We start from the raw sequence: 22751 nt of genomic DNA, 5'->3' as shown, positions 1-22751 counted from the left end.
TTCAAAACTCTGCCAGATCCTTCTGAGAGAGGGGAAGATGGTGGGTAAAAGAGGTCTCCGGCTACAAAAGAGTGATGAGCGATGTCAGAAGGGCGCAGTCAAGCACATGCAGCCCCCAGCTCTGCTGGGACATCCAGTTCTCTGTGTGTCAGCGGCAAGATGTGCTTTGCATAACATCTGAGGAGATGTACCAGTCACTCACCATGTTCAGGTGACCGAGAAGAACTCATTCATACTTGAAAAATAGTCGACTAAAGCCCACATGCAGCTTGCTGCATTATTGGCCTTCAATGTAATATTGCATGTTCAAAAATAAATGAAAAAAAAAAAGGGAGGACCCCCCCCCCCCAAAGCTCTATTATCAATCGTGAATGTGCTTTAAGGTAAGTTTGCAATTTATTAAATGGTGCAGGATGAAATTCAAGATTTACTTGATCCGAATTAGATGACAAAAGACAACGGGTTCAAATTTTCTGCTGTAAGTTCATTATCAGCTCTGTATAGTGGACAGCCATGACAAATTTATCCTTCTGATGAAACTACAGAAAATGGGCTATATACATGTATATACACTGTTCAGAACAACAACTGGTACCAGAAACAACATTTTCAAGAATAAGTTACAAGATAAAATTATCAACAAACAATAAAATATGGGCAACAGAATTATATATCAAACAAATAAACAAACAAACAAAAAATACAAAACAAAACATATAAGATATTAACAGGCTTCCTACAGTTACTTAAAGAAAAAACAAGAAGCAGAAATTAGCATGTTTAGTCTTGTTCAAATAGCTAATGTCCACCTTGATGACAGCTGTACAGATATGGCACAGATGAATATTTTTACTTGTCCATTTGAAGTTCTGTCTAACTGAGGACTATGTCGAACAAATTTACAGGAGTATGTAGAGCCATAATAAATGTTACAGCTGTTAGAGGGCTCCTTCACATGAAAGTAAAATATACATTCTGTTGATGTGGAGCCACGAAAGCTTCCACCAAGCAGACATTTTCAAAGTGACGCTTTCAATGCAGGCACTTTATACAGAGTTAACCAAACACAAAAGTAAGCGTATAGGAAGCATTCTTCATCAGTGCTGGCGCTCCAGCAAAGCATGATTACATTCAGCCAGGTAAAATGAAATGGCTCCAGACATGGTAGGCATATTACATCAAGACCTGTTTCTGGGCCAGTTCACTCTCTCTGTGAATCACCCTTTCATTATTTTTGAATGGGTGCATACTGCAACGTGGCTGCTGTAATCATTTATTTCTTTATTGCTTTGTTTTTTAGTTTGTCACATACAAACCAACTCTGGCAGAGACAGCCTAGAATTTAAAAAGTTGAGGTGATGCCCATCTGGTGTACCTGCAAGGTGTGGATTGATCCGCTAAGTCAGTGTGGCAGGTTGTCTGGGGAAAGCAGCAGAAAACGATACACACATGTACACACATACACACGAACACAGTAATCTCGGGAATGAAACCTCGGGACAAATCTTGGGAGTGCAAAGCAAAATGGCAATTAGACCACGTTTGTTTCTTTCTCTGGAAATTTAAAATACCATTTGATGGAGCATTTCCGATAAGTTAACGACTTTTAGTTGGGAATTGTGAATCAAAACATACATTTAGCCATTCAGCTGTCACTGAGCTCGGACTGTGGACCTGCTGCAGCCAAAGAGCAGAAGGTGGCTGGAGGGAGAGGGGTTCGCATGCAGAGTGTTGGCAAGCCCATTACTTCACCCCCAACCCTCTCCTCACAAAACACACGCACACACAGATCCCAACAAAAATATGTTTCTGACTACCCTTGGCATGACTTAAACCACAGATGTCTCTCGTGCACTGATGAATGCTGCAAGTGGTCCTTTTCAAGCTGAGAAACAAATGCTGCCAGGGTCAGTGAATCATGAAGGTCATGTGAGGCATGAGATTCAGTCCCCGTTCTGTCATCGTGAGCTCACTGTGGCCAACTACGGACAGCCATCTGAAAAACTCAGAGCAGAGAAGAGTTGGGTCTTTGTCATCGTTATGGCATCGCAACAGTCTGGCACCGGAATCAGCCGTCTTTGACGCCAGCGGACTGCAAATGTACTTTTTTTTATGTCCTTCGACTACATTTAACTATAATGCCAACTATGTGCAATGAAAGTCTAACACAATACCATTCACAGTGAATGCTGATGAGTATCAGTGCCTCTGAAGCATGTATTTAATTGTGTTATTTTAAAGATGATAAAAAAAAGGAGACCAACTGCAACAGCCTAGGACGGAAAATAATGACAGTGGTGATAGAATCGGTGCTGTGAATGTTTCTCCATTTATTGTATGAATGCATCCCTTAGCCTCAGCTTGGATTTTAATAACAATAATTATAGCTTGAAAAGGCACTGAGAGACTGGGTGGACTAAGAAAATGATCTTAAACTAGATTTAAGATTCAACATTCAACATTCAAAGTTTTATTGTCATGTGTACAGTAAAGAAACATGTTTTTATCTGTACAATGAGATTCTTTTTTGCTGTCCCCAATGAATGCCAAACATATATAGAAAATAGATAAATAGAATAAAAAAATAGGACAATCTAAACCCTACGTTACATGCTGCCCTGCTATCAGACAGGAAATTTCATGAAAATTTGTTAGATTATACATTTCTTCCTTTGCAAATTTAGTTTGAGGGATAATATAAATGAGGTATGTTAAAATAAGAATCTGGTTCTGGATCAACACTGTAATATAATCCTGTCCGTAATTTCTGCTTTCCTGTACATTGAAATGTTTTTTTCACAACACTAAAATTACATCTGTATTTTTAAAAGCAGTTGCTTGTAGTGACAAAGCCTTAGAGAATATTTCCAAACTTTAAAGTTGCTCTGAGTATCTCTGCTCCTTTCAACTCTCCATTTTGTTTTACAACACACTTACTGTGTGGTTCAGACTCCCAGTCCTCATTTCTTGTAGCGAGAGTCACCTGACTTCAGAAAGTTAAATCCAATTTTAAAAAAAGTATCCAACTATCCCAATGTCTGCGAAATATCAAACTGCACCTAATATCTTAGGAGTAAGATATTTTTCCCTGAAGCTATGTATTTCTACTCAAGTATAACTTCCGAAAGAAAAAAGTTTTGCCTCTGTCATGTTGTGCAGCTCTGTAAAAGCACATTATTCTCTAACTTGCGTGGCAAAAATCAAAACACCAAAGAAAAAGCTGGTGTATTAAGGAAGTACAAATATCTATATGTAGGAAATAAAAATATCAAAAATGTATTACGTGTGTAAATAGTTTACATACAAAAATAAAATATTTGTAAAAAAAAAATCAAATATTCTTTCAGTGGCGTAGTGGAGTATTCCAAATGGATGTGTGTGTATGAGTGCTTTGCTGACTTGACACCATTGCTGTGGTTCTGCTGTTAAATAATGTGAAGTACAATGTTCTATGTAATTATAGATATGGATTTTCAATTATATTACAGCGAAAAGCATGACAGGAGATTTTCTGTTTAGCTATGCACAGCCACCAGACCAGCGCTCCATGGCTTCATCCTAAGACAGTAATGCCTTTTTGGTTGTTAACCACTGGATTAATAACGTTTTCTTCCCAGAAAGTACTTCCCTGTGTTGAGTATTGAGGGGGTTCTGCTCTGAGCTTCTTTCTGTAGAAGCAAGTAGGATACAGGGGAGACAGTAGCTGTGGAAGAAAGAAAGAAAGTGTGATGGGAATAAATCAGTAAAAGACACATTGTATATTCTTTCATGCCTGAGTTCTGAACTTCAGATGGCTTAAATTCTGACCAGGTAGACCATCATCAATGTTTCATCTTCTAATATTGTTATCATGATTTACACAAAGGATTTGATCACTCTCTCCCATTCACATACCTGATATGAGTCACTCATGCATTAGCTGCACAATATATAGATTAGTGAATTTCACTGTGTTTTGATTATTTTGCAGCCGGGATTGCCTGTGTAACAGTCCTCTTTCACAGGCATAACTGGAAATTATTCTGGACACGCTAAATCCTTAATGTTTGTTCTTGCTAGTTTTTTTTATATGTCTCTGAAATCCTTCACACTTGGATCCTGATCCCTTCATTTAGTTCATTGAACAAAGTCTCTTATCTGCGCCACAGTTGAAGGAAGACCCCAGGATTTTGAACCATCCAATTACGCTGATTTTGAAAATTCACAAAAGAGATCAAATGTTAATTATGGTGCACAGTTCTTTTATTTGTGTATCATATAAGCATTGAGGTGGAGTCAGCATAACATTTCATCATTTTATAAAAATAATCATTTCATTATCTTTTCACAAATGTTCGAAGTAAAAATCCCTATCTGCAAAAGACTTTGCTGTTTGGCTGCTGATGCCAGATGGAATAAAGGACCAATTCATCGGGGCTCTTTGGTTTACAGACCAAGACATTATGTAATTAATGGTGAATCAATAACATTAAAAGGCACGACAGTGTTTAACCACGTCATAATCGTGCTCTTCCCCATGTTAACATCTGACTGGCAGACACAATTAATTTTTTTCGCTTTTCTGTTTTCTCTGTTACGGTGGTATACCAATGTCAAGAGATCAGCTTACCCACTCATGTCACAAGTTTCTAAATATATCACCCAACAGTTGTTGCTGTCAGGACTGACCTGAAAAGCGCTCAAAAAAGGCTTTGACACATGCTATGCTACATATAACAGGCTTTCCCTGCCAAATCTGTCTCTGTGTTTGCCAATAAAGGAACCACAACAAATTGATCTGAAAATGAGCGAGTCAGGGGGACTGTGGCTGAGGTATTAATGTGGAATCACTGAATCACTGAATCACTGAAATTCAGCCTTAATTCAACTGCTACCCTGTGACATTTGAGTGTGTGAGCAGTTATTGCAGAGCTGACTTTATTCATGCCATTTCAAAAAAAGCATTCTGGATTTCTCCTGTAGAGTCTTTATAATGTCAAAGGTCCAGGCAACGGCATGATTTTAGAATTTAAAATGTACAGGGCACTTCTCTTAAAACACAGGAACAATATTATTTTCTCCTGACAAATTCTCACATAAACATTAAATATTTAACTGAGGTTGTCATAAAACTGGCTTTTGTTTAACTGTAGACTTAAACAGTAATTGGAAAATGTTGGACATTAGGAGGACACATTTTAAAACGTATACCAAGGCATAGGTAGAAAAGAAATCAGGTCAATATTCTGCTCAAGATATCAACTGGTGTTTAAATTCACTGTGATAATTTAATTTCAAAAACCCGTCCAAGACAGACCGCCTCATGTTATATGTGTGTGCGCACAAGTGTCAGTGTGCATGAGCCTGAATGTATGTTACGTTACAGTATATGCACTGCATAGCATTACTACACGGTGCATGGGCTGTGTGTACAGCTCTGGGGCATCGCTGCCAACGGGCATACACAATCCTTGCATTTCAAAGACTTGACATCCTGGTTTTGCTTCCCAGTCAGGGTTGAGTCACAGCTCCACTGTAACAAGATATCCAAGACTGGGAAGGAACGAAAAGGTGCACTGAATGCTAAATAATGCAAAGACCAGAGAGGAAATAAAGCATTTTTCTTTGTCTTGCTGGCCCGGACCTCTTAATGTGTCCAAATACAAGTGTTTGTCAAAGGGCCAAGGTGATAAATGGTGGTCAGAGTGCAACAGGGTCTGATTTATTGTAATATAATCAACTTACATCAACAATGTAACCACATCCACATTTCTCTCTCCTCCAGTGATGAACTCAGAGAAATATCAGCCACCTCTGCAGTTCAGCTTTGTGAATCTTTCAGCTCACTGTTTTGGTTTTCAGCAGTTTTGGTGCAATCTCTCCGCTCTTATGAGAAATACGCTGCTGGAAAAAAGCCTATGCTCCCTGTCAGCCTCCAGATTGACAGACAAACAGGCAAAGTTAGTGACTTGCTGGTTTATAGTGCAGCTAAAGAGCCTGATTTCCTTTTTTGCCACAGGAGTTAATGGAGAACCACTGCTAATTGGAGATTGAATATGGTAATGTTGCTCCATGGCATGTATGCGCTGCATGTGGAAACAAACAAACACTATGTTGGTGTGCCAGTAGAGTCCTAATGCTGGGCTTAATGTTGTTGGATTCAATCATTATATATTGGTATAGTATTGAGGGGACTGGGTATATGTGTCATATCAAGTTGCAGGACCATGGTTTATTGAAACAAGAGGAAAATGGAGGAGGAGGAGGAGGAAGGGGCGCATCTGAGTTGCTTTGTACCCAGTCCTGGGTGCAGTCTGTCAAACATATGCTGTACTATATATATATATAGTTGAAGACTTAAAACTAGCAACTGAGACCATAAACTCATTAGGAAAATGCTAATTTAGGTAATAAATTCAGTGAGAAGAATGAACAGTTTTCTACAGACTTCAACACATTCTGACTTCTCTGTATAACCACTGGGGTCCCCCCCATTCCCGGATGGTAATTGGCCAATGACCATTATTGCATGTTAAGGCACTTCACATCTTCACTATTGCAGATCTGGATTCTATACAAAGCATATGTCCCAGTTTCCTGACTCAAAGCACAGGAACAGCTGAAAAAGAGACATATCTGGACTCGTGTGGCAACTTTTCTGAAACAGAGCCTTGCTGGGAGCAGAGCTGCAGGATGGACTGTCAGTCAGGCACTTCTGTGAGTCTCCAGTGACAGAGTACGACGAGGCTGTTCCCTGCAGCTCAGGACTAGCTAAAGACAGAACATGGTTCTACTTTGATGGGTTGGCAAAAAACGAAGACGGTAACTCTCTCAAGGCTCGTGTTGGACTGTGCCATATTTCACCAAAACTAAATATACACACTACAACGAATGATGCAAAACATCAGAAATTTAATTCAGTATAGTTCATATATAAGTTTATATTTACAATGAATAGAGCAGTTTGAATGAAATGAGCCCATCATTTCATCCATTTCACCCTGTACTCGAGCAGATGTGTGACTTCTTAACATCACCTTTCGCCATCACATTGCCTTTGGTTGGCATATGCTTCACTGCAGGTAGATCTGCACCTGCTGCACAAGGGCAACAGTTTCCTCTTTTGGCTGCTTTGGTGGCAGACTGAGCCTGGAAAATGTTCTGTATCATCACAAAAATTGTTCAAAGTGCAGTGTCACAGCGTCTACTGCTTTCGAGGCTTAGTGAGAGCTAAAAAAAAAACAACAACAACAAAAAAAAAAAAATCACAGCATAATGTGACAGCAGTTTTATGATCATCAAAATTGGTTAAGTGAAGTGCAGGAAAGTGCCTCCATTCTAATCGAGGCAAATAAAAGCGCAGATAACACAAATGCCAAGATTGTCTCTGCTGGTTGTCAACACTGGTGCTATTAGGTGAGAGGATATTTTCTCACCTGAATAATCCCAAAATCATCAACTGCATTTGATTCATTGCATACCTGTGGATAGAAGTTCTCTGAGTAATAATAAACTTAGGATATTGACACTTAAAGTGTGTTTTGATTGATAATATTCAAATAAAAATGAAGATTTGCATTTGTCTGGGATATGCAAAATACATGACCATGAAGACAGAAGTTCAGAAAAACCAAACTGCAGTTTGTCTTGGAATCCAAATTAATATCTGACTCTGTCTTTCTTGACATGTTGGCCTTGTCTGTAGCCACACTTAGTGTACTCTCCTTGTTTAGTACATGTACTGTGTACTGTAGAGCTGTTTTTAATGATTCTGATTTCTGCTCGGAAAAAAAAAATGTCTTTAAGGCAAATGAACGGTGAGCATTAGAAGGACTGCTCTGTTAGTTTGTCTGCAGATAATCTTACCGAGGTATTAATCTAATAACACTGTGAGGGAGCGCCTTGTTTTTCCCTTTAGCTCTTTAACAGACATTTTAGCCATGCTGTAGATCTCACCATGAGAGCAAATTAATGAGAGGCACTAAAATTAATGGACAGGAAAGTGTGTTTAGGAGCTCCCAGGAGTATGTAAACTCAGGTTTGCAGGAGGAAAACATAATACCATTCTCCACCAAAGAGTCTTATCCATCTAGAAATGAATGTAGAAATGGTGTATGAATCTTTTACACCATTTCACTTGGCAGAGCTGTAAGGTTGTAACGATGTTGAAGGAGATGGCCTCTATAAATATCACATAAGATTTAAAAGTGAGGTACAAGTTTGGATATATCTGTTTCATAATTTTTCAAAAAAAAAAAAGAAAAAAGAAAAAAGAAATGCTATGCATAAGTGGGCTTAACATATATTATTTCAAATCATGTTTTCTTGCAAACATTTTCACGTTAAAAGTCATAAATTGATTCACCACATAAGTCCTTTTTAAAAAGGTGGCTGTACCATGGAAATACATTGATCATCATTTATATCCACCAGTCTATTGTTGGTTTACAAAGCCAGTATTGGTGTGTGATGTTGCAATTTGTTTGCCTCAAGTCCCAGGTGGCTGCGACTATGCTGGAATAAAATTTTCCAACAGGAACTATCTAAGTAAAAGGAAACCCTGTATTAAATGAACGTTGGACACAAATCAAAGGCTCAATGTGGACACTGCGTGTGCCAGCCTCTGCTTTTCTCCAGTAACATCATAGGAGGAAGGCACATATGTTGCTGGTCAGATTTAAAGACGTGTCATGGGGTTAACCCTCGCCTCTCTCTTTTTTGTTTATTTTATTTTTTTTTTTTAGAAAAATTGGCAAAAACCTTGACGCACAGTCAAGTCAAAAAAATCTGCAGTCTGCCTGCAGGGGTTTTCACGTAAATCCCCACAATGAGTGCTCATATCAGAAGGGATTTCTGAGAAATACTCTCCTGCTTTTTCTCTATACGCATAGAAGAAAAAGAAAAAAAAAACCCAAAACAGATTATTACTCAAAGATAGCCCATAAGAAAGACTTCTATTATATTACAAAATATTTTTTCAGACCTACATTAATGCCGTGCTTCACCACTGCACCCTTAGAGCTGTGATTTACAGCCATGGTGTCTGAGAAAACAAATGTATGTTTGGTTGTTCAGAGTTTCAGAATTGATGTAGTCAGACGTAGACAGACTGTCCCGTCGCAGTTTTAGCCTTTTATGATGTGCTGGCAATGTTGCGCAAGGTATGGAAGAGAGACAACTCTCATCTATCTGCCACTCACCAATGTCAAATTATTACGAAATTGAGATATTTCCAATGTGTCTCCCATTTCCACAGCGTGGAGGGCTTTCAGTTTTAGCTCATATATGTTTGCTGGCATGCGTGAGTGCTAATCTCATTTCAGCTTTTCAGGCCGGCCGAGGGGAGAATTTCAGCATCAGCAGCAAAGCAAGAGAGCCACAGATGACCACAGTGACGTAAGATGCGCCGACAGGCCCGACCAATGCTGAGTGCAGAAATACACACCACACACACACACACACACACACACACACACACACACACACACAGAAACTCCTACTCACTTACACCAACATTTCCATGAGGAAAATAAACCTCTATTGCTCCTCTGTGAGTGTGTGTTTATGTATGGTTGTGAAAGCAGGAGAGATGCTTTCTAGTTGGACTGTTTAAGGGACAGAGTGTCATTTTCAGTTTTCACTCCCCTTTTTATTTAAAAATAAGTCCATGCAAACTGTAAGATTTAATGCTTTAATAAATTAAAGGTTGACCAGGAAAATAGATTAATATGAAAAGCAAATGATTCGATGCTCGTTTTACAAGTTAGTGCGATTCATGTTCATTTCAGGCTGAGGGGTCTTTCAGGCGCATGCTTCGTGCAACATTAAAGCAACGCTGAAGGGCACCTTAACTTAACATACACAAATATGATTTAAGTTTGCGATCTGAATTCAATCCAGCCACAAAAATTGTATAATTTGAAGAGATAACAGTTCCTGCTAAAATTCCATTGTAAAGCTGCTTTGTCCATTACACATATCAGGCTGCTCTGGATCTCTAACTACATGATGACCTGGTTGCTATACCTCTCTTTCACCGACCTGCTGACAGCTTCAATTAAGCTGCTCATATTGCTTCTGGCAAAGCCAAGCCTGCTCAGCCCTCACTGCCATTTTATCAGCAATCAAATCACAACTTGGGCAACCTGTGCAGAAAAGTCAAACAAAACTGTCTTGTGGTTTTCACATGAATAGTTTTGATTGCAATGCTCAGCTTTCATCCACAGCTTTGAGCCGCAGAGACCTTAAGCAGTCACCTGATCGCATAACTGACTGAATCATGCAGGCTGCTGAGAGTCCAGTCATCAACACTAGGTGACGTGTTGAGAGGTCAAAGATAATGGGAATGAATGCCTGTAAGGAACATACTGCACCCACTGTTCACTTAGGTGCAGGGACACCGGCATGTTTTAATTGCCGGGATTTGCAGGATTTGTTCAGTTCAGTGAGCTGTTCACTTCATAACTAGACATCGACCCACTAAGCAGCAGAAGAGAAGCAGTTACACTCACAGATTCACTCACACAAAGACAAAAGTGAGACATGTTGTGAAGTTCTAACAGCGCATTTCAAACCCAGGTCTCTTTTGTTCAAATGATCACTTTATTACTGCACACTCTCTAAATATATTGTCTCTCAGCAGTCTTTGTCTGCTAACAACTAATAATTTACCAGGACATGTCCTGTCTGTAAACGGTAGGCACAACGCAGCAGACATCTCCCTGCTCTGTCATGCAGTCACATGGGGTCAGACTATTAAGGTCGCATTATGAAGAGATGCGAATATAAAAAAAAAAAAAAAAAAAAAAGTAGAAAGAGAGAGAGGGATTTGCTGTACTTTCTTGCAGAGGCTTGCGAACCATATGTTCAGCCCTGGGACACAAACAACACAAGGGATCAGCAAGAGCCAGAGATGCACCGACGCAAAAAGACACATGGGAAGCAGGCAGCAAACTGTGTGCGGGGTTCAGGCAGAACTGCCACAGTACGGCTTTGGAAGCGAGCGGCCAAGTGACGTTTAATTTAAGAGCTTAAATTCAGAAGTGTGCATGTTTGGCTGAGATGACACTCAACCGCAGGACTATTGACAATCTGTCTGATAACGTTAGTTCTCATTGTTTAACAGTAAGTACATTTATTATAAATAGCTCAGCAAAGACAAAGGCTAAATTCACTTTTCAGACACCGGCATTTCTGATGCAATCTCGAATCCATAAAGCCGATGAAGAGGCCTACTGTCAGGTTGAAGGCTGCCTGTTACAGGACAGCTTGTCATATGAGCATTTTTACATTTCAGGAAGTACACACATTCACTTTCTGCCAGTTAGACTGATAGCACTTTCATGAATGTACATTTAATATGTAGTCACAGCCCTCCGCTGGTTGAATCAATGTGGCAAACAGGAGGAAACTAGCCAAGAAATAGTCTGTTGTGCTGAGCTAAGTTAACCGGCTGAAGACTTGTAGCAGTTTTCCCACTGAAGTTGCCGACAGAAAGAAAATAGGCGTATTTTCCCAAGCTATTCTTTTCATCGCTAAAAGAAAAAAATGTGCATGTACAGAAGTGAAGTGCAGCTTTGCAAGAGAGTTCAGTTTTAAAATTAAAAGTATGCCAAGCGCATCCAGAGGAGGTAAAGTGAAAACAGAGTGTGAGTACTGAAGCACAGTAACAATCCCCTGAGATCTCTTAAAAATAAAATAAATAAATAAATAAATAAAAGTAGAAAGAGAGGTGGGTGATGGAGAACGCACAACCAGAAAGAGAGAGAGGGAGAGGTATAGAGAAGGAGAGAGAGAGGGAGTTTGCCTCCAGCCTCAGCACAGAGGAGGATCAAAGGTTTGTGCTCTGCATCTCAATGGACATCCAGTCACCAATACTGATGAGCCAGGGTGTGTGATGCTCCATTCACAGGGCTATCTTATGGGCAGACCAGTGTTCCTTGCATGAAAATCAGTAAGCATCTTTTGCCCCATGTTATTCTTCTGCAGTTAGATATTGTGGAAATCAGAATTCAAAGTCAGGTTCTGTAAAAAGGCTAAACTGACAAAAAAGAAAAAAAACATTTTTACCAGTGTGGAGGGCTGATTGTGCTTTAATCTTCACTCAGAGTGTACCTGCACGTTTATCGCTTCTTCAGTGTTATTACAACTTCAGCAATTCAAATTAAAACCTCCAAGCTGTAGATGGCATTATGGATAAACTTAAAGGCCAGAATTTATTTTGTTTTTCATTTAATCATTTCATGACAGGCCATTTCATTTCCTTCATATTGGCATTGTTTTGTAATTAAGCAGAAACAATATTTAATTCCCGCCCTGAATAACCTGCCTTGTGTTCAAATGCGGCATATTCATTTTCAACTCTGCATGTTTACCCACTAGAAATTTAAGCAGCGTCTACTCTGTATATTGTAGCTGCAGCTATGTTTTGTCCACAGATTCGTGACAGCGTCTGATCTGGATAATGCAAGCTGACATTCAATTTAAACTGCTGCACTAACAGAGGGAGATTTGAAAAAACAGCACAGCATGGACTGACTGGCTGTATTGTGCACAATGACTGGGAGGACAATTGCCCAAGCAGGTGGATAGTATATAATACAGGGAAATACACCATTACATTAAAGCAATGTAGGAATATCTGTGCTGCTTTGGGCCGTGTTAGGGTCTCAAATCCATGTTTATTTTTGCACCAGTATATATATCAATATGAAACAATATTATAAGATGGATGATTTCACAATCAAATAATTCAGGCAGTTATTTTGATTTTATTTGTGCTTGACTTTTGAGAGATTAGAGAATTAGCAAATTGGATACGAAAACTAAAAAGAAACCAACTGTCCAGTATATATTTATATGTATATGTATGGATAGCCTCATTTCAGGACAGGCGCAGGACAACAAAAAGCACGTTATGTGAGATGCAAAGGGTCAGTACAGTGACACAAAATATGCAAGAAACATAACAGCTGTTACTCTACAGATCAGAGGATTTCACCCGGATTATGTGCAGCCATCTCATTCTCACGCCTTCGATACATTTAGTGTAGATTTAGTTTGTATTTGTGGTTGTGTTGTACAACACATGCCTTCCACGCACCCTGCAAAATGAGCATCTGCAGTCCAAGCTGTTTGACAAAGTCATGTCCTCTTTGGTTATTATTATTTTAAATGGAGGATAAACACTGTCTTAATAGCTGTTTTATCTTACCTGGAAGAAAATGCACACGTTATTTTGGTTGTGCGATGTTTTCATACATTGCTGATCTGAAGAGATACAAAAGAAGATACTCTTGAAGTGATTTACCAATGGGTGAGAGTGCCATAATCCTTTCAACTGTAGGCATAAGAGTCAGGGTGAAATTCACATTGAATCATTTCCAATTAATGGGATTGAACAATTTTCAAAAATAAAGTCATACACAAATGATTGAACCGATGAATGCAGCTCATGCGGATGCTTCCATGTCTGCTTCGACAAGGACTTATGATGACAATGTCTACATCCATGTTTTTAATATTTATCCCCCTTAAACACTGACGGTAATGAAATTTTCAGTGTTACCTCTCAGTTGTTTGTGTTTGTCTATCACAGGTGGTCATAAATCCTCTGATGATACACTTATGACCTCCAGTGGGATTCTGTCCTTTTTAACTTGAAAGCCTATTAATTGTCTGCAATTATCCTTCGCAAGTGTGGCATCTGTCAGAGGCATCTCTTCCCTTCCCTTGTGAATACAAATGCCATGGTGGTAAAGGTTGACTGCGACATTCACTATTTATTGCACAGTAAGGCTTGTACAATCCAAATTTTGCCGACAGAGGACTAAAAAAAAACAAAAACAAAACAAACATAAAAAACAAACCAAAACCCAAAAAAAAAAACAAAAAACCTTCCAACTCCCATTCCCATCTTTTTGAAGGGCAACATTTCACTTTGTTGAAACAACAGCTTGCATCCAGGAGACTAATGCAGACAGCATCTTGCCTTAGTTCTATGGATGGAAAAACTGAATGATGAGACATTTGTAAACTAGCTTGTTTCATTACTTTGTGTTTTAAGTGTGCTCTTCCCTAACGTCGGGGAATAATCCATAGTTCCCTCTGTGCATTCAACATCTTTGAAGTTTAGTGCAAATTCGAAGAAACAAAATTACGGGAACAAAAAAATAAACTCAGGAAATCATAAGGCAACAATTATAAATATATCAAAAATAGTCAATAGAGAACTATCTTTGTTACAAAAAAGGTACAAAAGTTTTGTCCTGTACCAGTGAGAGTGACATATTTTTCAGTTCCTCTACTGATTTCACAGCCTTGTATCCAAGCTGGTGAAGTACTTTTTGACATACACTCTGTGTGTATTCTACCATGTCATAAGACAGTTTCAAGCGCCAGCTCTCCGCATTGGCTGCTGAATCCCTCACTGTACCAAACTTGTGTTTTGCTGAGGGCTCGTTGCTGCCCCGAGTGTTCGCGTGTATCCAGTCTTCCACATTTTTATCCATAGGCAGCCCTAGATAGTCATAGATCTCCTTTGTCTTTTGAAGCGGATTTCGAGCCAAATCCTCATAGCGTACTAGCATGTATTTCCCTTTCAGCCAGTATGGATGACTGAGACCGGTTGAAACGGAACTGAGAAAGTCTTCGCAGACAACTGTAAGCTGACTCAAGTCTAGATTATAGGGCCGTCTCCCTGTTGCCCTCCAAATACGCCACAGACGGTAGGTATCTCTGAAGGTCTCAATCCGTGACGACAGGATTCCACGTGGATCTCTGACAAGTTGAATCACTTTAATGTTCAGCCGTGGGTCCTCCACCAAGGCGCGCAGATCTCCGATTTCTGGCACGCGGACTATTTTTATTGCCACGTGCCGCTTTTCCCTGCATGCCTCCGTAGCTAAGGTCATGTTCAGAGACGCACATTTCTTTACACAGTCCCCTTCCTCCACGTTAACATCAGCAGGACCAAATGCATCGCATACAGGTTGCTGGCACAACGCTCGACTGGCACCACGGCGGAACAGTTTATCTGTGGTGTGGTTTGCGGGCGCTGGTTTGATGTAGCTCTCCAGGAAATAGAGGTCACAACCGTATAGGCTGCGCAGGAGGTCTCGACTGGCACCCAGCATCACGCGCCGGTCCGCAGCGTTTCGGCTGTGGGACAAGCGCGGGATCAGCGTGGTCTGAACATGATAAAGAGGCTCGAATAGGTAGAATACATCCTGGTGCTGGTTGAGCAGCTGGCCGACAAAGGAAGAGCCGCTGCGGGTGGTGGCCAGGACCAGGATGTGTGTTTTACGGGTGGCGTTGATGGAAAAGTAAGGGTAGTCATCGCAGCCTCCACCTCCCGCTGCACCCCGCTCAAAGGGAGGATCTGTCTCTTGGCCTCCCAGGCCACAGTTCTGGGGGCTGGGCAACGGGCACAGCTGGAAAGGCTTGGAGGTGAGTGTCCGGATGGCCGTGTACTGGATGGCAATGGAGGCCAAGGCCAGCAGAATCACTGCCTTCCAGGAACATTGCATGGCTGAGCCACTTCATTTAGACACAGCGGTCCATGCCAGGTCCTCCCTGTGAACAAAGAATTTTTTTTCTCTTTTTATTCACAGGAATTACTCCCTTTGTCTTTTCAGCTCAGCTCTGCGAATATTCATACAGGTTGTTCAGTTAAAATGACTTAGGCACCACAGTGAGGCAAAGGGCGTCACGACAACATTGCAAGACAATGTGGTTATACAACATTGCCTTTTGAATATACCAATTTAACAGTGGGACAAATGGCCCCAGATTGTGTGGAAGGTGAGTCATTATTCGAATGGGCTCTATGCAGGCAATATTTTATTAACGATAGCAGCCAAGAGGGTAAATTTTGTATTCCCTTTGGTCCTTGGTAATGGCAGGATTGAAGATTAACTGTATATTGGAATAAGAAAGGAGACGAGCGCCCCTTAAAAGGTTACTGTAGCCATGAGACAGAATCAAGTAACTTAATTATCCCATTTATCTTCCGTTCCTCCTTCCGGTGCTAAAGTCTGGTTTGTTGCAAAATGAAAATAGATTAAGAAAAGCATTTTCCGCCTCGAACTTTTGGTTGCTTTCCAATCAGCTGAAACTGACTGCCAAAAAAACGTGTACAGCAGTCTGGGAGCCCAGACCACAGTGGAGTGAAGCAGAAACAGTGCCTTAAAATAGCAAGACACAAAAATGTTTGTAGCAAGGTTTTTTTTTTTGTTTTTTTTTTGTTGTTTCTTTTTTAGATTTGGCCCCCGATTTTAATTTATAAGTTGAGAGGTTTCAATTAAAATGCATCAAGAGTTCGGAGCAGAGGATACTTTACCAACTACACTACGCTGCAGTACAGCCCACACTCACCCGAGCTCTCTGCCTTCACCATCACGTCTGCATCTAATTCAAGGACCTTGTTTAGCCTGATTGGAGAGTCGACATTGTGCAGTGTCCCACTTGTTTATCAAGAAAAAAAAGGGGGGGGGGGTATTATCCAGTGCAAAATTACTTTAAAGGTTCATTGGCAATGTCATGTCAAAGGGACATGATGCTGCAAGTTAAAGAATCGGATTATCAGAGGAGATCTGTCCCATTCAGGAGCAGATTCTCCCTCTCTCTTTAATAAATAAATATATATATTTAAATATAGATTACTGCAGCATCAGACTGTATTCTAGGGTCTCAAGACAGCTTTGAGCTCTTGTTTTTTAGTGTATACAAAATAAAGGCTCAACGTGATCACTTCAGAAGCCATGCATGAGATTGGCAAAGTCTCATGAACAACAACAAAAACAAAAACAAAAACAAAACAAACAAACAAACAAGAAAAAGAAAAAAAACAAACAAACAACCACAACAAAACAAAACAAAGAAAAACCAAACACAACCAGCAGCAGCAGCAGCAGCAGCAGCAGCACCCGCATAGACACACTTCAGCCTCCTGATCGTGTGAAGGGGATCTGGACGTTGATGGTTGTCAGCTGACAATGTAAAATATTTACTGACTTCCATGCGACTACCGAGAGCAACTTGTGCCCAGATGGAGAGACTCGGGGCTTTCTCCGTATAGACATTTTGAATAAGCGGAATGGATGAAAACATGGTGGGGGGGGGGGGGGGGGGGGGGGGGGGGGGGGGGGAGTATTCCGCGATGCAGGCATCCTCAGCACTGCTGCGATAAGACAACACAGAACAAATGAACGCATCCCACCCAGCCGCAAGTCTCCAACCATCTCACCCCCCCCCCACCAGCTCAGAGCACATCCACACTTGTGATACGGTTATACCTTGTTGGTAGTTGTAGTATCCTCATGATGCGCTGTAAGCACGGCACGGCTGTTTCCTTCTGATATTCGTCTGCCTTTTTTCCCCACCGTGCGCTTCTTCTCGGACTGTGGAGCAAGACCGCACCGGGCAGAGCTGGTTTTCCCCCATATAAGGGAGGGATGAAGTGAACTGGCTGGCTTCAGAGACAAGCAGGGGGTGGAAATGAAGATAAATAAAAAAAAATAATAATTATAATAATAAATAAATAAATAAAATGTTCTGATGATTGTTGTTAAGTAAGGCTGGCCGGGGAGAGCGTCTGGCAGGGCTACCCTTGAATGATGCGCAGCGGCTGAGAGTGTGTGAGGTACACAAGGACCGACTATCTGGACCACCCCAGACCCCTCCCCCTTTTCCACCTGCCCCTCTCTCCCTCCCTCCTTCTCTCTCTCTAGCTCTCTTTCACACACACAAACACACACACACACACACTCATGATGCTCAATCTCTTGCCTGCCACATCACACACAGACTTGCTGTGCCCTGCTTCTTCCCCCTCCTCCTACAAACCACACCTGCTCTCTACAGCCAACCTAATCAATCCAGAATAAAAAAAAAAAAAGAAAAGAAAGAAAGATTGTGTTTGATTGCATTGCATGAAACTGTTACATAATGAGGGTTTTTCTTTTTGTTTGGTGCTCTTCATGTGCGCTTCATGTTATTTCTACCTGTCTGACTCCACGTGAAGAAAACCAGGAGTGTCGGTTTGAGGGATTCTGTGGCACCCAGTCTGTCCTCACACTTTGAAGTGAAGCCATCACATGAACATCACCGCCTCGGGCTCCTGTGATTCTGCAAAGCCGTGTCTCCAGGCCACCTAGAGCCCTGCTCTTCATACGGGACAGGGTGGTGGGCTGTCTGGAAGGAAGAAGCAAAAAAAAAAAAAAAAAAAAAGGCACCAACAGAGAAGGGATACACTAATCACACTAATCTCAACATAAAGGATGTCAAATATTTGCAACAAAAATCCACGAGTGTAGAGTTGGTTAACATTTAGAAACCTCCAGGGCTTCTACAGCCAAGCACAAATAGTCAGTGATGAGTCGCAAGCTCTTCCTGCTGGCTCGATAGGAAGTAAGAAACCTGTGACTTATTATTAGATGTCTTTTTTTTGTTTGTTTTTTTTTAAATAACTGTAGCCCTGATAGTTCAAAAGAAGCGTGAACACTTAACTTCACAAATGATGACACAAATGACAATCAACACAGACATCTGCTCTTATTAACAGCTGATCATTTTAGATCATTTGTTAAACACTACTGAGGATTATTAGTTACGAATAAATACCATTAAAAACGGGGACATTGGAGTGGCTGACCAATGCGATCTTTCACCAATGCCACCAATTCTTGCTTTCTGCCTTTTCATTTTCTTTTCTTCCATCACGAAAGTGTTATTGTCACTGCTGTGTAACAATTCTCTAAAATGTCAACATCCGTAAAAAGCCATCACATTTTCAATTTCACTACTTACCAATGTGGAGCTATAAAAAGAGCTTTCAATAACCAAAAGGGTTACAGAATGTTAAATTGGCAATGAAATGAAAATAAGCTATATGTGACATATATTTTTTCAGCATAGTGAAATTATATCAAAGGAGGATGAATGAAAACAAAACTAGCAGCTACATGGATCCAAATTCACCCTTCGCTCTGGGTTAGTTATTGATTCTTTTACAGTTTTGTCCATTTTTTTTTTATTATTATTATTATTATTTTATTTTATTTTATTTTATTATTATTATACTCAAGAGGACACATTCCAGGCCTAAACCTGTGACATGCAGTCAGGCTTTGCTTTCAGGTTTCAGGGTGAACGTAGACGGTTGCAGAAAGGCGACTGTGACAGAAGACCACGGGGGAATTGGTTACTGCCTTTCACCGGCAGATGCTTTAGCACTCTGGATGTTGATGAGCTGTCATGTCATCTGTTTCATTTAACGCAGGCAATGAACAAGCTTTTTTTTCTTTAAATCTGAAGAACTTCCATTGACAGTGAGCCACTTGAAGTGGAGAGATGACCCTGACTCTTTAACTCTTCTGCCTTTTGAGCAAATATTCAAACTATTAATTCAAAGAAACAATAAACTTGAAATATAAAGGAGCACTGGCTGTTTCTAGCCTCTGTCGTGATGGCAATGCACAGCTGTAGCCTTTTTAAATGACCGTACCGACACCTTTAAGAGCAGGTCCCAGTAAGGTTTGCTACTGCTCATGAAGGTCTTGTCAAGAAACACATTCCCACACTGAAGCAAAAGCATCTGCTGCAGTGCGATAGCATTTTAGCACATTGTTGAGTGAAAGGGTTCCTCTCGATCTTGCTACAAAAGGGTCTGTAGATTCTTAACATGCCGGGTTAAATAAAGTGTTTGCGTGCGCGTGACTGGGGGTTGGAAGGCATGCTGGCTGCTGGTTCTTCTCTCCCCATCATCTTTATGCCAGTGCACACATGATGACAGATGCTTGGGTTTTTTGTTTGCCATTTTTCATTCGCAGCTTGGAATGCGTGCAAGGATTGTCTGGTTCTTATTTACAAACTGGCCACCACGCATCTCCTGTGTAAAGAAACATACCTCTAAGCACATATTTTGAAGTGCTGCATTATGTGCCTTTGGACACACACATATTTGATCATGTATTTTTCTACTGCATGAATAGATTTGAACACTGCTTTGAATCCAAAGTTGAAATGTAAGGCTTTCCCGGTCCTTCTCTCATGTCAGTCCTTAACTGAAGCGCATCCAGCAGAAGTCTGTGGACATTAACCAATCCAAATCCAGCAGTAGCCCCTCCTGTTACACTAAAATGATAGCATGCAACATAACTCATCACATTATGCTTTCCTTTGGGTGCTTGATTAATTATCCATGCTGATTACTTTCAGTCACTCTGTGTAAACTTTGTAATGTTTCTGAGTCAAAATGAGTTTTTTTATGTTTCTAACCATGGTTTCCAAACACATCCAACCAGTTACATAGCTATTTTGTGATTTTGAGGACGTTTTGGAAACCAGACCAAGATGTTCTAATTGCTGTTTGCCTTAGTAACAGGAAGGTTTTGTTGCACCTTCTTCATAATTACCTTCATTTTCCAAAGAACTATGCTGACTCTTGGGTAGATCTGCTTTCCTCTCTCAGAACAACAACTTACCTCTTGCCATAGCTTGCCATGCTACTACATGCTGATGAAGAGAACAGGTTTTAGGTTACTGTTTGGTATTCATCACAAAGTAGAAGTGGCCAATCTGCATCCCCCTACACTGAATATGGAAGTGACCTGAAAAAGCTTCCATCTCATCAGTTCTCCAGCAGCACTTCCTCTGCTCTGCGCGCTGCTTGAAATTCCAACTAGACTTTGGTCCCTCAGGATGGGCTTTATGTAGTGTAAACCCACAGAGCTTTGGCTGTCAGTCTGCGGTACTGGCTCCTTTGTCAAAGGTCTCCTTAATCAAATAGACAAAATATATCCCCTCTCTCCATGCATCCATATGTATGGGCACCAAAATTTGATAAATGACTTCACAGTTGTGCGCAAAAAATAACGGTACACCATTTGAAAGGTACATACAGTGGTGGCACATGCACACAGACAGACATTCTGAAACCGTACTTGGCTGCGATGAAAATTATCCAGATTGTCACTTTCCACAAGTTTTTTTTTTTTTTAACCTTTTCATGAGCTTATCCAAGGGAAAATAAACTGTATTTACAAAAGGATGAAAGAAAGAAAAGTAATGTGAAATAACGTCAAGTCTAATTAAAATTTTAACACAGAGGTTCAGTTAATTCTTCAGTTTTTGTAGTGCAATTCATGATTCAGATACTGCAGAACTGACGAGTTTGAAAACCTCTCTGCCATTAGTAACCTTTGAATTCCCAAAATGAATGCATGATTTCCAATCCCCAACAAAGGAAGCTTCACATCACTGTTTGCATGTGTTACCTACAGTATATTGTGACAGTCAGGGACAAAGATCTGTTCACAAAGTTCTCTGGCAGGGAATTGCATCTGATTGCAAAATCACATTTTAGTTTCAGAAAGTTTAGGCTCAGTTTGTAAGTTATGCCTGCAGCCAAGAAAGTCTCCAGGGAAAGAAAATAAGGACTAATCAATGCTCCTATTGGAAACATTTTTGCATAACATAATATGCAACCCTCCCTGGTACTATTTTGGGAATGCTTTACTATGTAAAAAACAGTCTACCTGGTTGCTTATAGTAAAATTAAGCACATTTTGGGCTCATTGGGGCCTCCAATAATTCATGTTGGCATTGAGTAACAAACACATCTGGAAGAATCTGCAAGACATCTGGCCATCACAGCACCACCCACCCAATGCCATCAGTCAATGCTCTCAATCCACAAATAGCTGAAAAAGGCCGGTGCACATTTCTGCGCCGTGACTGTGGGCATGTGCCAAGCTGTTCATTATCGCAAATTCGACACATCCTCTCGAGTCTCACGCTACCAAGTATTTAAGTCGACCTTAGATTGAGTTGGAATTACTGTTGTGTCCCCATGAGCCCCATCCCCTCTATTACCAGTACCACCAGCACCTCCTGTAACCAGCAGATACACACTGTAATAATGCTAATGCAGTACAAACTCCAATGCCAACAGCAGATTAACGAGAGCTTCAGATGAGTCGAGCACATCTCTATCCTTATCCGGTGCCCTTAATCATCTGCTGTGCTGTGCGCTGGATGGCTGGCTGGCTGGCGGACTGCAGCTGTTGGCTGGATGGCCAGCTGATAACAAGCGGAGCAGACAGTAAGGTAACCCTCAATATAAACGGACGGCAGAGTTATGGACTGGGTTTGTAATTTCTGTCACAATACAGAAATAAACAATACCAGAAACTGCCAGCATTAGACCCATCTGAATAATATGCCCTGATACTGAACAAGATGGTCTAGCACTTCAAGACTTTAATTTGAATGTTTGGGGGGGGCGATAAAGAGATAAAACACAAGAATAAATGTAAAGCATCTATTTGTAAAGTTTTTGTGGTGCTCCTTGTCAGGAGCATTTGACAATGATGGTTGACTAACATTAGTTTCCTTGTCTTTGTGTTTGTATAACACTTGCATAAAATATCCTTCTGTCATTAAGTCAAATATCCTTGACTTCAAAATAAGTTTTGAACGGATGGTGACAAGTCAGTGTTTAGTTTGACTGGATATTTTCATAACACAGACGTTTTGGCTCACTCAAAGGCATTTCAAGGCTCCTTATATTTTGTCACGGAAAACAAAATGTACATTTTCATCATTGGCAGAAAAAGCAAGTTATCAGTCTGTCATGGAACCACTGCACCTCTCTGAAATGTTCTGCTGCTCCGACTGGCATGCATGAGCTCGTGAGATGCCTCATTTTCATGTGACAGACATCCTAAATGTGAGATTAGAGAACTGTGTCTTATCTAAAATAACTAAAAGGG

The 22751-nt window shown here is 40.6% G+C and overlaps 1 protein-coding gene across 1 annotated transcript; it reads right to left on the bottom strand.

Moving 5' to 3' along the window:
* Positions 1-14219: 14219 nt before the first annotated feature.
* On the bottom strand, positions 14220-15506 carry chst1 (carbohydrate (keratan sulfate Gal-6) sulfotransferase 1). The gene has a single exon (XM_029498893.1). The coding sequence runs from the start codon at positions 15504-15506 to the stop codon at positions 14220-14222; it is 1287 nt and encodes a 428-aa protein (XP_029354753.1).
* Positions 15507-22751: the final 7245 nt, after the last annotated feature.

The sequence above is a fragment of the Echeneis naucrates genome, chromosome 3 (assembly GCF_900963305.1).
Source record: "Echeneis naucrates chromosome 3, fEcheNa1.1, whole genome shotgun sequence".
Lineage (NCBI taxonomy): Eukaryota > Metazoa > Chordata > Actinopteri > Carangiformes > Echeneidae > Echeneis > Echeneis naucrates.
This window is presented reverse-complemented; position numbering and strand designations above follow the sequence as displayed.